Here is a 15808-nt window from a genome sequence, read left to right as displayed (position 1 = left end):
TTTTGAAACAATACTTGTATTTAGCTGCTAGTTACATATTATTTCATTGTAATTCATTCATTGTGAGTAGCTAAACTCATCCTTGTTGAGATTGAAGGACAATGTACTCATTTGTACTTTGTTGATTTATATATAAGTGTATTTTATTCCTATCTGATTTGGTTTTATGTTTAATGCTTGGTAAGTAAGGGATCACTACCATTTCCTTTAGATTGTGAATGATATTGGGAAATACGTTCATTCCCATAACTAAATCAAATCAACCAAGAACTTCAACTACTAGGGACAAGGTTGTAGTGATTGGCTTTACTCTTAAAACTTAATGTAGAAACAAATTGATATAATTCAAGGGATTAATTAGGTTAGTTTGATTTCTAAATAACCATGACTAAGGGATTAACTTGGTTTGACCTTAAGGAGTAAAGGATTTGAAATAAACTACATATGTAATCTTAAAGTACATATTATTACAAAGTCTATTCAATCTCAACACTCTATTATACTTGCATATCTCTATATTTGTATGTTTATTTTAATTGTTGTTCATTATCAATGTTTAGATTACAATTTATTTAACTTCAATGTATGTTGTGATTTATAACATGTTTTTTAAGAGGAGGTTTGACTATTGCATCAATTTCTAGTCCCTGAGGATATGACAACCCCCTTATCAGTTGTACCACAATTGATTCGGTTCACTTGTCGAGAGGTAGAAGTTTAAGTGATGCAATCTTGGGTTGCATGACTTTGTATTTTTTTTTTGGTACGAAATTTGCTATCTAAAATGAGTGAAAGAAACCATAAATTATTGGTGTATGGAGAATGATAATGAAGCTTAAGAGAGGTTAGACCAACTCCTAAGAGGTTCCATACTAAAACACTTACAAATAAGGCTATCAAGAAGTGAGTTAAGAGACTAGTTGAGGCTGAAATTTGGCAACAAATCAATAGTTTATTCAAAGTTAATTTACAAGGGGGCTAGCACTTGTATTTATAGTGCTTTGGGCAACCAAGGTGTGTTAGAATTAAAGGTCTTAAACAAGAGGGAGGTGAATTCTTTAAAGAAAAAATTTCGAAAATTCTGGACAAGAATGAAGATTAATGCAGAATCACAGAAGAAGCAATCAGATCAGCCAAAAAACAAAATTGTTTTAATTTGATTTTTGAAAATCAATCGGTTGTTTATGCGAATCAACCGATTGTTTTTATCAGCACTTTGCAAAAACACAGATCAAACAGTTTTAATAGCAGTGAGGGATAGAAAGATTCAACACACATAGTTTATACTGGTTTGCTCTTAACCTGAGCTACATCCAGTCCCCAGAAACCCCTGAGTATTTCACTAAGTAATCAACCACAGATTACACAACACAAACATAAAAGAGGTGATTTTGAACCCTTCAAGAATACTCACTCTCTTTGAAACACAAACACTACAAGTAAGAACACCCTCTAACTGTAGACATCAATATCTTACAATTTTACAAATATGAATTGAAAAAAAATAAGTAAGAACAGGAAAGATCACACCTGATACAAAACGAGTACAACAGATCCCATTCCACTCTTAACCAATGCAAAGCTTTAAGTATTCTTGCAATCTTTGAGAAGCTTTTAATCTTTTGTAATTTGATCTCTCTCTCTAATTAGAGATTTAAAACAAGTTATATAGCCTCAAAGATAGTCGTTTTAGACTTTCAATCAGGGGCCAAAACAGATTTTATCAAGCAAAAACATATTTAACAGATTTAACCAATTCTATTAAGTTTTTAAAAAACAATCGATTGAAAGTACGAATCAACAGATTGAATTGGCTTTGACTGTGAGGCCAGCCAATTTCAGTTTTTTTTTCAAATCCTTTCCAAAACCACCAAGTGTAAAACAACCAATTGAATCATAAATCAATAGGTTTTTTTTTTCACTTACTTTGAAAAACACTTTTCTTTTAAAGAACTTGATTGATTCAAATTTGGATTAATCTAAGAGTGGATTGACAAATTCTAATCTATCCATAACCCATGCCCACAAGCAGCAACCTAGTATTCAAGCAATATTCATGGATTTGGAGACATCAAAGCTTCAAGTTCAACAAGGTGCAATTTTTAACCCTAAATGCCCTTCACTCATATAAGGAAAAATGAATATCTCTATTTGGAGAAAATCCTCTCAAATTAGAGGTAGACAAGTGTCCTCCTCTAATTGGAGAGAATCATATCCATTTCCATGAAGAAGAATGGTTTTTTGGCATTGATGGGATCCTCTCCATTAAGGGGATGACATATGGACCTTCATGTTTTCCTTGCCACTCAATACTTTCTATTTGCAGTCTAGTAATTTATTTGTGCATCCTAGATGGTCTATAGTTGCATTGGGTCCAAGGAGGCCCAATTGTAACTCTAGCTAGACTCTTTCTTTTTCAATTTACACCATACTCTAATTGGCCCAATATATGACCCATGAAAATTGGCCTAAAACATGGCCTAAGAAAATGGCCCAAATACAAGCCCAAAATCAAGTCTATACTACCCTACACAATGTTTATAAAATTAGAGAAAAATGGAATATCAAACAACAATTAATTCTCCCTAAGATGAGAGTCTTTTGAGCTCTTTTTTTGCTTTTAATCTTCTTAGCCAAATTTTTCGAGGCTTGATGGGTTTTCATCATTAAGACACGTGACCATCAAGTTTTTGGTGTCATTGTCGGGAAATAATAAGATATTTATTAAAAGGAAAAGAAAGAATATGGTAAATCTCTTGTGTATATTGAACACATAGGGTTATGTTTATATAGGAAAAGAAACATATGGGCTAAGCCCATTACATAAATAGAGATATATATAATATCTATAATATCTCATAATATCTAATAATATCTAACACTCCCCTTCAAACTGGTGAATATATATCATATGTACCTAGCTTGTTACAAATATAATCAATCTGAGGCCCTCGTAAGGATTTAGTAAAAATATCTTGATTATTTGAATTAACAAACTCATTCTTGATATCTCCCGATATAATCTTTTCTCAAATGAAATGACAATCAATTTCAATATGTTTGGTCCTTTCATGAACAACTGGATTTGAGCTAATATGAAGAGCAGCCTGATTATCACATATAAGTGTCATTTGAGGGACCTCTCCAAATTGCAATACTTTAAGTAACTGTTTAAGCCAAATAAGCTCACAAGTAGCTGAGGCCATAGCTCTATATTCTGCTTCTGCACTAGATCTCGCCACAACACTTTGTTTTTTGCTCTTCCAAGAGATCAAGTTATCACCAATGGAGACACAATAACCGGAAGTTGATCTTCTATCAGATGGAGATCCTACCCAATCAGCATCTGAATAACAAATGACTTTAGTATGATTATTATGACCATATAACAAATCTTTTCCAAGAGAGCCTTTAATGTACTTCAGTATACGAATGATTGCATTCCAATGATCTTCACATGGAGAATTAAGAAATTGACTCACCACACTGACTGCAAAGGAAATATCAGGACGAGTAACAGTGAGATAGTTCAATTTTCCAACTAATCTTCTGTACTTCTCAGGATCTGAAAGAGGCTCCCCCTGATTGGGTAGAAGCTTGACATTGGGATCCATGGGAGTATCAACAAATTTCGAATTCATCAACCCAATTTCCTCCAAAATATCCAATGCATATTAACTTGATTAGATGAAGAAATAGAAGGAGAAGGACAAGACTTAAAGTAAAGGGAAGATTCATTAAAGGTGACATCCGCTGAAATAAAATAACGGTTTAGAGAAGGTGAGAAACATTTATATCCTTTTTGTGATCTAGTGAACCCTAAAAAGACATATTTGTGTGACTTAGGAGATAATTTATCAAGACCAGGACTAAAATTATGAACAAAGCATGTGGAACCAAAAAATTTGGGAGGTAAAGAGTGGAGAGGGTCATGTGGAAATAAAATAGAATGAGGAATTTTGTTATCTAAAACTGAATATGGCATACGATTAATGAGATAACATGCACTAAGAACAACATCACCTTAAAAACACTGAGGAACATCACTATGGATTAAAATAGTACGAGTTGTTTCAACAAGATGTCTATTCTTGCGCTTAGCTACCTCATTTTGTTGAGGTGTATAAACACATGAAGTTTGAAGAAGAATACCATGAGAAGCCTTAAAATTTTTAAAAGAATGAGAAAGATACTCACGTCCATTATCACTGCGCAAAATGCGAATGGAAATTCTAAATTGATTTTTAATTTCATTGTAAAATATTTGAAACATTGCAAACAACTCATAACGGTTTTTCACTAAAAACACCCAAGTACATCTTGAATAATCATCAATAAAAGTAACAAAATACTGAAATCCTAAATTAGACTTAATACGACTTGGTCCCGAAATGTCTGAGTGAACTAAGGCAAAAGGAGATGAAGCATGTTGTGAGAAACTACTAGGAAAAAAACTACGAATGTGTTTCCCTAACTGACACGACTCACACGATAAAGTAAACACATTAGACAAACTTGGAACAAGTTGCTGCATCCTGGCAAGACTAGGATGACCCAACCGAGCATGAATGAGAGATGGAGAATCCATAATCGCGCCAACATGTGCAGAGATCTGTAGTTGATAAAGTCCATGAGACTCACATCTGGTGCCAATCATCCGTCCCGAACTTCGGTCCTGTAAAGAAACAGAATCTTTGGTAAAAGAAATAACACAATCAAGGGAACGAGTGAGACGACTAATGGATAATAAGTTAAATGAGGACCCATGGACATAAAGAACATTATCAATAGATAAATAAGGAAAAAGGTTAATAGTATCAACACCATGTGATGGTACCTTATATCCATTGGCCATGGTAACTGAAGGTAAATAACCCGTAGTAGATAGGGAAGAGAAAAAAGATTGATTACCAGTAATGTGATCTGTGGCACCTAAATCTAGAACCCAAGGGCCAAGGGAAGTAGAGCGAGTGAGGCCAACAAAATATGTACCTGAATGTGCAACAGAAGCCGTGGAACTAGAGTTCTGACGATCCTCATACCATTTAAAAAATTCATTGAAAATAACAGGTTAGCCTGAGGTATCAATTGAAGTATGGTCCACAGTAGAAGGTTGCACAAGAGCAGTTTGAGCAACCGCAACAGATTTAGGAGGACAACCATGTAAGGCATAACGTCTGTCAATTTTGTGGCCAAATTTGCCACAATGGTCACACTTGTGACGCCCTTTGCCCAACTTGTGAGGGCGAGTACGATCATTATGCTGAGAGACTAAAGCAGAAGAGTCATCAACATGAGACGTTATATCAGTGGTTTGTTTACTTGGCACACGCAAAAGGATAGAACAAGTGGAAGTAAAATTGGGCACGATAGGAGATCCCAAAATTTGATCAAGAACATGAGAATAATCATCAGGAAGGCCATGTAAACCCAATAACATGAAGAACTTGTATCTTTGTTCTAGTTCTTGAGAAGGAGTGGGGGCAGAAGGTAACAACTCATTAAAATCATGAAGAAGAGCATGAAGCATACCCAGATATTCCGTCATTGTACCATCAAGACGTTGGGAGCAACAACTGTGAGGATATTTTGACACACACCATAAAGACGTTGAGTATCATTGGTGTATAATAATTTTGCTTGTTCCCAAACTTCTGAACATGTCTCATCGGTACGAAAAAATTGCTTTAAAGATGAGTGAATGGTAGATTTGATAACAATGCATAATTGAGCATCAACTTTTAACCAACGAGAAACCTCATTTTCAGCAACATTAGGATGGGTAAAATGATCAACATAACCTTGACTCTTAAACCATAACTTAACATATGAGGCCCAAGTGTCATAATTGGTTCCATCCAATTTGTCAATTGAGAGATGAACATTGACATAATTAGTATAAATAGATGGATCTGACATAATGGCAGCGGAAGTAGTAACAGCGGCAGCGGAATAAGCCATAGTGGCAGTGGAAGCGGAAAAAGCCATAGTGGAAGTGGAAGTGGAAGAAGCCATGGAGGACAAGAATAAATCCAGTCACCGGTCAATTGGTCGTAGCAAGAAAGATGAAGGCTCCGACAGCGGTTCCGGCAGCATCTCCAACAACGATTCTGGTGGCGTCTCCGACGAGATTCCGGTGAAGGCTCCGACGATGGTTCAGCGATGGTCCAACAACATCTCCGACGAAGCGGCGGCGGTGGCAGCTCCGGCTAGATGGTGGGCCGGTGGCTGGAAAATTCCAGTGAACAGTGGGTTCACCAAAAAAACTTGAACCCTATGTTAGAATGGATGGCTTTAAACTAGAGGGGGTGAATGGTTTAAAGAGGGATTTCGAAAACTTTTAAGTCAAGAATGAAATTATCTCAAGAAACAATTGATAAGGAATCCATTTTTCCAAATCAATAAGCAAAAACAACAGCACCAGAAAAACAATCGGTTGTTTCGCATAAACAATCGGTTGTTCAGTTTACAAATATCAAAACTGAATTTAAAGAGTTAAGAGAGAGAGAGAGAATGCACACAAATGTTTATATTGGTTCACTCTAAACCCAGAGCTACATCCAGTCTTCTCAGAAACCACTGAGGAATTCCACTAAGCAATCAAACCTAGATCACTTACAACACAACCAAGAAAGTGACCTTGATCCCCTCAAGACACACACTTCTCTTGGCCACACACCAATACTAAGAATGTTGATCTTGATCCCCTCAAGAACACACAACACTTCTCAGCAAACACACAGAAGAAACTTGTTCAACAGATACAAGGATTAATCGGTTGTTTTGGTTTTAACAGCTCAACCATTTGAAAAACAGTTTTCAATCTTTTCTAAAAACACCTAAGTATAAAACAATCGGTTGTTTCGACAAAACAATCGGGTTTTTTTCACTTAGTGTGAAAAACACTTTTCTTTTAAAAGATTGAGAATGCCTATGCTTTGGATTCAATCAAGAGTGGATTACATAAACAATCTACCCCAGATCCTAACTAAGATAGCTCAGCAACAGCAAGCACAACCAAGCCTTCAACATCCTTCAAAGGGTTTGGATTCTTCAAAGCTTGAACACCACTTGGTTCAACACCCTAACCCTATGCTCTGATACATATTAAAAGGAAAAGAAAGAATAAGGTAAATTTCTTGTGTATATTGAACAGATAGAGTTATGTTTATATAGGAAAAGAAACATATGGGCTAAGCCTATTGCATAAATAGAGATATCTAGTAATATCTATAATATCTCATAATATCTAATTATATCTAATAATATCTAACAATATTAATAGTTGAATAATCCTTTTTCTAAAAGTAGTGTATATTAGCAATATAACATATATATTAATAACATAGTTGCAAAATTTTATTTTCAGTTTTATTGCATTGATCTTATTTTGAGTTCTATTAATTTATGTTACTTAGAGATAAGACATATGCATAATATTTGTTGTTTGAATAGGATATAGAGAAGGCCATAAAGAAGAGCAGAAGCAAAGCTAAAAAGAGTAAAGAAAGACATGTGGCAAGACAAGAACATGACATTTTTTTCATTTTCTCAACCACTTCAATCCACACAAGCTACAAGTAAAATGGTTGATCAAGCTAGAGGTAGAGATAACAAAGAAGGGAGAATCATGAATCCCCCAAGAATAACATTAGCAGATTATGTAGTCCATCAAGGACCAAGACACTTTTCTAGATTTGGCATTCCACCAGCAGCCAAAGGGATTCACATCAAACTAGCTTTCTTGAATCTATTTTCAACTCACCTATTTTCAGGCAAAGACCATAAGGATCCATATGCTCATTTGGATACCTTCTATGAGTTGTGTGCTACCATGATATTTGAAATTGTACAATAAAAGGTTGCTTACATGAAGTTGTTTCCATTTTTCCTTATTGGTGAAGCCAAAGATTGGATCAAAGCACAACCAACTTAAAGTCTAACTAGTTGGGATGACATGGAGAGCAAATTCATCACTATAATTTTTCACCTACAAGATATGTAAGTGCCAAATAATGGGCCCGAACCAACTCGGATCAACATCGGCCTGGGCCTACTTGTCTCCACATTGTCCCATAATGGGCCTGAACCGATTCGACTTGACACCGCCCAGTCGACTTGGCTCAATATCGGCCCGGGCATACACAACTCGACATTAGCCTGGGTGACTCAGCTTGAATCCAACCCGGGCTAATTCGACTCGGCTTGACATCGACCCAGATTGACTCTGCTCAACATGGGCTCATGTGACTCAGCCCAGGCCGACTCAGCTCGAATCCGGCCTTGGCCAACTTAGCTCGAATCCGACCCAGGCCGACTCGGCTTGACATTGGCTCGGATGACTCCGCTAGACATTGGCTCGGGTCGACTCTGATCGACATGGGCTTGGACCGATTCGACATTGGCCCGGGCCGACTCAGATCGACATGGTCTCGGGCAGACTTAGCTCAACATGGGCACGGATTGACTCAGCTCAACTTGGGTCCTGGCCAAGTCAAAATCTAACCTAAAATCCATTTTGGATAAACCAAAAATGTATCCAATCTATATCTAATCCATATCCAATTAAATGGATTGGACTTAAAATCCAAAAATATGGATTTTGATTTGAGATTAGTCCATTTAAATGGATTAAAAGTAATATGAATTTGGATAACTATGGATTAGAGTTGACAATTTGAATTTTTTGCCCACCCTTACCTTGGATAGACTCTTCAAGCATATTAGTACTACGCAAACGAAACTATGGTATGGTAAATTAATATTTAACATATTTATAAATAGTAATTATAAAGTAACCACAACTCTATTTTTCTTAAAAAAAACAAATTGCTTGCATAGACGATATGGGTTTGTATGAGGGCACTTTGCCTTGTGAGCAAATCTAGGAATATATTTCCTTTGTCCTTTATTTATGCCTAGCTCGCAAAGTTGAAACCTGAGATTGTTTAGTAGTCTCTTCATTCCTCTTCCTAAGATAAATATTACAAAAAAAAATTGATGCCCATATTTTCTTAGATTAATTTTTATTTATCAATTTAAACTTTGTTGTGTTTGATGGTACAATTTATTCCATAATGTATGAGTTCTCATCATACATATTTTTATGTTTTTTTATTTTTAATACACATATTTGTTTTTAATACACATACTTGAGGTCATGAAAGTTTCTTCATGAGACAGATAATTCTCATCTTCATCATCAAATGATGAGCATAAGGTTTAGAGATTTGGACAAATCTAGAGATAGACTTATGATTCACCTTTTTATTTGTGTCAACTATTAGACATACATTTGTCTTCTCTTTGTCAGATTCAAAGTAAAAGCTTGAGTTTAACTCATTTTCTACGTTTTTTTTGTATTTGTTCTCTAAGAAGTCTCATATTTCCTTAGTTTTTTTTTTTTTTTTTTTTACTTTCCTTAGTTTATTTTAGCTTGCAAAGTTCATTAAATTTTTCTTTTGACAAATCAAATGTTAGCACATACCTAACTTTGTCATTGATTTCCATTTGATTAACCTTAATTTGTGTCTAGTCCTTTTTTAAATTCTTTATCTTTATGTATCCCTTGATTATGATGTGCCATATACTGTGTGGACTTGATCTCCATCTCCATTTTGTCCTTCCAGTATGTTTAGTCTTCTTTTGAAAATATTGGACGTATTATGATAGATTCTCCCTTTGCTACCATTTGTTGTCTCATCCTTGTTGTGTTAGATATTCAGACGATAAATTTATAAATTGATTAATCAGTTAATGGCAGTTGTATTTGATGCACTGTATCAAACTAAGCTATTTAACTTAAGAAATTTACTTATATAAAAACGTTTTGGTTATGAGTAATATTGTAGTGACTCCCATTCTTTGTTAGTACAAACAACAATAATATGCAAAGTAGAGAGAGTAAAAGAGAATACACATTCTAATTTTTATACTAGTTCGTCTAACCAAACAAACCACTTCCAGTTTTGAATCAACTGATTGACTTCCATGAGGTTGGCTATTGCTACAAAGTACATATTAAGTATTCTTTGGGAATGTAGCCACTCCTGACTAACCCCTTAAGTATTCTTGACACAAGCCATTCTTGGCTTAATTGAGTATTCTTTAGGCTCATAGTCACTTTTGGATAACTCCTTGTGTATTCTTGACACAAGCCACTCTTGACTTAGGGTTATTCTATGAAGCTTTAAATGGGCACAAAAAATTTGAGCAGCTTTAGTACTATACAATGTGGTCTCACTTTTTCTTCTTCTCCTTGAGATGCTTTATATAGGCTATAATGCCCGTTGTTAATCCATTTTTGCCTATTGAATCAAATTCTATTATTTTCTGTGTACTTCTTTCTTCTGATGAGCTTGCTTGCCCGAAATGCATTAAATGTTTTTTCTTCTTTACTTAATTTTATCACTAATTGGATCAAATTATCTTTCCATGGGCAGTGTGCCTTGATTTGATTCTTCCTACTTGTGCATAGGTGCAGATATCCCTTTCAGAGTTGCCAATGCTCAATGCTAAGGAATTTACAAAGAAGTATCTTTAACTCAAACTCTAAGAGATCTTTTAATGTTGATCATGACTTATGCTTTTAAGGATCTTTTTGGCAAACGAGCCTGCAACATAGAATAAGCATATACATATTTATTGAAGTGTAAGGTTACTTTATACTATGTGATATCGTCATATGTTTTATGCACATTTCATTTGATCTTATATGCATCTTAACAAACTTAAGAAATGACACCATAATGTTAACACTTGCATCTTATATTATCTGTTTTTTTTACATAGTTATCGTCATAAGACGAAGTATGACAATATTTTATACCTAGTTGTTTTTAGCACTTAATCAAAATCTTAAGATATATTGAACTTTGACCTTAACAAATAGTTTAATTTTAAATTTTGTGGAAACATTTCTAAATTAAATTGAAAATGATAATTGTTTACTTGAAAAATAAATGAAGTTATTCCATTCAATCAAATGAGAGTGTAAGAAATTGTGTTATTATACTAATATGATTTTATGTGAAAAAGAATGGATGGTGTTGAACAAAGAAAAGAAGGTGGTATAAATTAAAAAAAAAAAAAAAAAAAAGGTATTAAAATCAACCAAAATGGACAGAACTTTCTCATGAAAGTTTGACTTCAATGGTAAGTAAGAAATAGCGCAGGCAGTTAAAAACTCTAACTGCACACTGCGCTGTCCGATATACTCCTGCCACCAGTTTCATCACGTTCTTCTTTTCTTCTGTCTTTTTATTATTCTTTTTCGTCTCAATCAACCAATAACCTCTCGCCCACCCAAAAAGCTGCTTCCCAATTTCAACTCTCGCGTTCTCCCACCCTCCGGCCGGCGACCCCTCTCCGTCGCCGCGGCCACCGTCGCCTCTTTGCCCAACTCGTACAATTCCGAATATTCCTTCCCCAAAAATTAATCACCACTTTCATCTTCTTTCCCTAATTCATGCCCGCACTTATTCCTTTTCCACCACATTCCTCGTTCCCTTTCCTCGGACCCTGAATCCGATCCACCCTCCGAACCTAACGGAACCGTATGGGCGCCAACCGAAGAAAGAGCGAGGAACCAGAGGTGACGATGGATCACGTGTTGCTAGCATCAGGTGAAAGCGCGCCTCAGAGAGAGGCGCGGATTCGCGAGCTCTTTGGATTCTTCGACGAGCAGGGGCGCGGGTACTTGGACCACGCGCTGATCGAGAGGGGGCTTGCGGCGCTGGGAATGCCCTCGGAGAGTGACTACGCGCGGGACTTGCTCGGCGCATGGGACGCAGACAAGGACGGGCGAGTGGAGTACGGAGAGTTCAAGAGGTACATGGAGGAGAAAGAGGTGGAACTGTATCGGATATTTCAGGCCATCGATGTGGAGCACAGTGGGTGTATTTCGCCCGAGGAGCTCTGGCACGCGCTTGTGAGAGCAGGTGAGCAATACACGCCGAATGCTAGGACTTGTTTGGTTTGTCGTTTTGCGTCATCGAACTGCGTGTTGGTTTTGGTTGTTCTGGGAATAAGCATATATTGGCTTGGTCTGCTTGTTTATTAAGCAGTTCTAGACAGAGAGAAATATGAAGGAAAAATAAATGTGAGTTAAGAAATAACTTATATATAAGAAAACAAAATTTACAGTTTGGAAAAATTAATAAGAAAGAAATTGTTTCTTGCAATCTTTTGTCCTGACGATAAGTTATTTTTAGTTGATTTGATTTTTCCAAACATGGCCTAAAGTAACATTGACTTGGTTTAGTAAACTAAGCTGTAAAGTCAACATTTGAGTGTGCTCTGAAATAATGATGACAAGGATTTATTAGCTAGGTGTTTGTTTTCAATGCGAGAGTTTACAGTCAGTTTATTTTGATTACTTGGAACTTATTGGAAGATTACGATACGGTTTTAATCAATTATGAGAGCTTAAAGTTTATTTTTTATTAGTTTCATGGTGGAACTTATAGGAAGATTATGAATTACTCGTTAATTGACAAATATAGTGTTAACCCTTTTCTTTCTATCTGTCTGATATTTTGTGATTTGTATATAAATGGGATAACTTTCATTTCAATGGTTGTTGTACGACATTATGGATATCGGACTATCAACAAATGTCTGTCAAGAACTTTTCCTTCGACATGTCTAATCTGTGTTAGGAGTGGTAAAAATTCTATATAGTAAATGGGATCAATTGTTACATATTACGGAACCTGAAACCACCACCACATATCCATTATCCCCAGCCAATTGTACGTTAACACGTTGCCAAGTTTTTTAATTTATAAGAAAGATTCATAAAAACAATGTGTCATGTGGAGATCCCCAACCAACCATGAAATAATTTCTTATATAAGTGGGGGGAAGCATTCACATTATGTACTAGTTTGAGGGTAAATTGAGTAATAAATCAATTTCTAAGTAGATTTCCTTTATTTTCTGATTGCCAAATTGTACAATATAAACAGTTTTATTTCTATTCTGATTGCAAATGTCAGAGATAAATATCAGTCTCTAATTTATTTAGTGTATTATTGTCTGTGTAGTTAGGTACTTCTTGGTCTTGTGATGTACTTTGGTGGTTATTTCATTCTATAAGCCACACTAGTCTCTCTTTTATAGGGATTCAGATTGATGATGTGGAACTTGCTCGATTTGTTGAGCGTGTTGACAAGGATCATAATGGGGTTATAACATTTGGAGAATGGAGGGATTTTCTGCTGCTTTACCCTCATGAGGCAACCATTGAGAACATTTATCATTATTTGGAACGTGTATGCCTAGTTGATATTGGGGAACAAACTGTTATTCCAGCAGGCATTAGCAAGCACATCCATGCAAGTAGTTATCTGATTGCAGGAGGTGTAGCAGGCGCTGCCTCACGTACAATAACTGCACCCCTTGATCGATTGAAGGTTGTACTGCAAGTGCAAACAACACGAGCTCATATAATGCCTGCAGTAAAAGATATATGGAAAGAAGGTGGTTTCTTAGGATTTTTTCGTGGCAATGGCTTAAATGTTCTTAAGGTGGCCCCTGAGAGTGCTATTAGATTTTACACGTATGAGATGCTAAAGACCTTCATTGTGAATGCTAAAGGAGAAGGGACAAAGGCTGATGTTGGTACTTTGGGACGACTTCTAGCTGGTGGTACGGCTGGTGCTGTGGCTCAAACTGTAATATATCCTCTGGATCTTGTTAAAACACGAATACAAACTCATGCCTGTGAAGGTGGAAAACTTCCCAGTCTTGGAACCCTCTCAAAAGATATATGGGTTAAGGAAGGACCCCGCGCATTTTATAAGGGTTTGATTCCTTCTATTCTGGGGATTATCCCTTATGCTGGCATAGATCTTGCTGCATATGAATCGTTGAAAGACATGTCCAAGAAATATATTCTTCTTGATGAAGGTAATGAACTTATTTTGTATGTCGTGCTCTGCCAGATGTGCTATAGTTGTGTGTTGAAATTCTGAAGTTTTCTGTAGACCCTGGTCCTCTGACACAATTAGGATGTGGGACGGTATCAGGTGCCCTTGGAGCAACCTGTGTTTACCCATTGCAGGTTGTTAGAACAAGGTAAGCTTTGGTTGTGCAATGTCTTTGTTGCAGCTTAACATGTAACAAGTTAATTTCATTTTTATAGAAATTAGAACTGAGATGACTGTTTATCTCAGAATGCAGGCTCAACATGCTTATATGGGAATGTCAGATGTATTCAGAAGAACTTTTAGGTATGAAGGGCTAAGGGGATTCTACAAAGGATTATTTCCTAACCTGCTCAAAGTTGTTCCATCTGCTAGTATCACTTATTTGGTCTATGAGAATATGAAAAAAGGCTTGGATTTGGAGTGAAGAACTTTGTCACTTCCTTTAGTAATTACTCTAATTGACATGGCTGACCATTGGCAACTACTGAAGTGGTTCTGCATTAGACATTAATGACAAGAATAAATTCCCTAATTGATTTTATGACAATTGTTTAAATCGTTGTTAAATAACATCTCTTCAAAATTCTTGAAGGACGAAATTGGTTTGTCCTGGATGCTGCTTCATGAAACTAGTATGCCTGAAGCAGCATATCCTTGAGCAGATTTTGTTGTATGCTAGACTGTACTAAAAAAACAGTTAGGATACGATTTTGTAACTTGTAATGCCTCAGATTTGCTAATCATATTCTAACAATTGCTTCTTGTATTTGTTTGACTTCCCATTTCCCTTTAAAATCATAAATTATTTTTTGAACTTCTGAATATTTGGTATCTTTTTTAGTTAGTTTATCACTCTAATGTAGGTCATTGTCACAATGCCATTTTAAATTGGCTGAAGTCTGCCTGAAGACTATCACATAATATATTTAGACATACAATGGTGTTTAAATTAAATTAATTTTTCTCTAAATAAGATAATTTCATCTGCAAAAAGTTATGTTATGTCCTATTTGGAAAAGCTTTCAAAGCAAATTCCAAGAATGTAATGTTTCAATAACTTATGCCATAGTTCTAAACAAAATTAATTCCTTCTGTTGTGACACGATTAACCAGTTGTTATAATCTTTAAAAAAAGAGTTTACAAATGAACTTAATCATAATATATCATGACAAAGGACATGATATTTTATATCCAAATACATACACACAAATATCAAATATGTTATTATAAAATGAACTAAGGTTTGTAAAATTACACGGTTAATTACTTGTTTATTTAAGCAAACTTTAGCAATCCAACTCTTACATTCAAAATTTCATAAAATAGATCAAGTCAGCAATATTTTATACTTTTAAAAACTAAATGATATTAATAATTTGGTTTTCTCTAAAAAGTAATAAAAATAATTCCGTAATTGGTTTAATTTGTGATGTCATATAGGATCATTAGGACAGTGTTGATTGCAGGGAAGAGATGATCCTATTTGTTTATACCATACTAATTATTACAATTACCTTTGTGTGTCGTCAAACTTTTTGTATGTTGTAACCTTGTATTCATCTTTACAACTTTTTTTCTAGTTTTTAGTAGTGATAAAATTAGTTTTTATTTGTCTATTAATTAGTTGTTTTTTTTAGTTTGGGTTTTAGCTTGGACTTTATTGTTTTTTTTTGTTTTTTCATTATAGTTTTTTCTCTTTACATCCCTGGTATATAAATATTTTTTATGCTCACATCAATAACAAGCAGGGTTTTGTACAGTTTTACACATTACTTGCGCAAGTGTTTTCTCTCTTCTCTTTCATTCCTCTTTACATTCTTATCTCGGACTTCCATAGCTTTGCCTCTGGAAATGTCTCTGATATATAAAGATGTTT

At 35.3% G+C, this 15808-nt stretch overlaps 1 protein-coding gene and 1 pseudogene across 3 annotated transcripts; one reads left to right on the top strand and one right to left on the bottom strand.

The window, feature by feature from the left end:
- Positions 1 to 4637: 4637 nt before the first annotated feature.
- LOC150027907 (uncharacterized) lies at positions 4638 to 5440 on the bottom strand (annotated as a pseudogene).
- Positions 5441 to 11134: 5694 nt separating this feature from the next.
- Positions 11135 to 14697, top strand: LOC137837244 (calcium-dependent mitochondrial ATP-magnesium/phosphate carrier protein 2). 3 transcript variants are annotated; one of them, XM_068646183.2, is made up of 4 exons: positions 11135 to 11939; positions 13123 to 13911; positions 13989 to 14079; positions 14178 to 14697. In XM_068646183.2, exons 1-4 carry the CDS (start codon positions 11558 to 11560, stop codon positions 14353 to 14355), a joined length of 1440 nt encoding a protein of 479 aa, XP_068502284.1. In that variant the 5' UTR covers positions 11135 to 11557; the 3' UTR covers positions 14356 to 14697. The 3 variants fall into 3 exon arrangements, with proteins under 3 accessions (XP_068502284.1, XP_090157428.1, XP_068502285.1); XM_090301302.1 differs by having other exon boundaries at positions 13047 to 13911; XM_068646184.2 differs by having other exon boundaries at positions 11265 to 11939; positions 13109 to 13911.
- Positions 14698 to 15808: the final 1111 nt, after the last annotated feature.

The sequence above is a fragment of the Phaseolus vulgaris genome, chromosome 4 (assembly GCF_051622355.1).
Source record: "Phaseolus vulgaris cultivar YP4 chromosome 4, ASM5162235v1, whole genome shotgun sequence".
In the NCBI taxonomy this organism is placed as follows: domain Eukaryota; kingdom Viridiplantae; phylum Streptophyta; class Magnoliopsida; order Fabales; family Fabaceae; genus Phaseolus; species Phaseolus vulgaris.
The sequence above is the reverse complement of the archived record's forward strand: the minus strand, read 5'-3'. Positions and strand labels throughout refer to the sequence as shown.

What these genes read in the sequence shown, in the direction of transcription:
- LOC137837244 (XM_068646183.2), top strand. Translation starts at nt 11,558, where the DNA reads ATGGGCGCCAACCGAAGAAAGAGCGAGGAACCAGAGGTGACGATGGAT. An exon ending in ATATATTCTTCTTGATGAAG is followed by an intron (nt 13,912 to 13,988) that starts GTAATGAACTTA and finishes AGTTTTCTGTAG; the next exon opens with ACCCTGGTCCTCTGACACAA. An exon ending in TTGCAGGTTGTTAGAACAAG is followed by an intron (nt 14,080 to 14,177) that starts GTAAGCTTTGGT and finishes TGTTTATCTCAG; the next exon opens with AATGCAGGCTCAACATGCTT.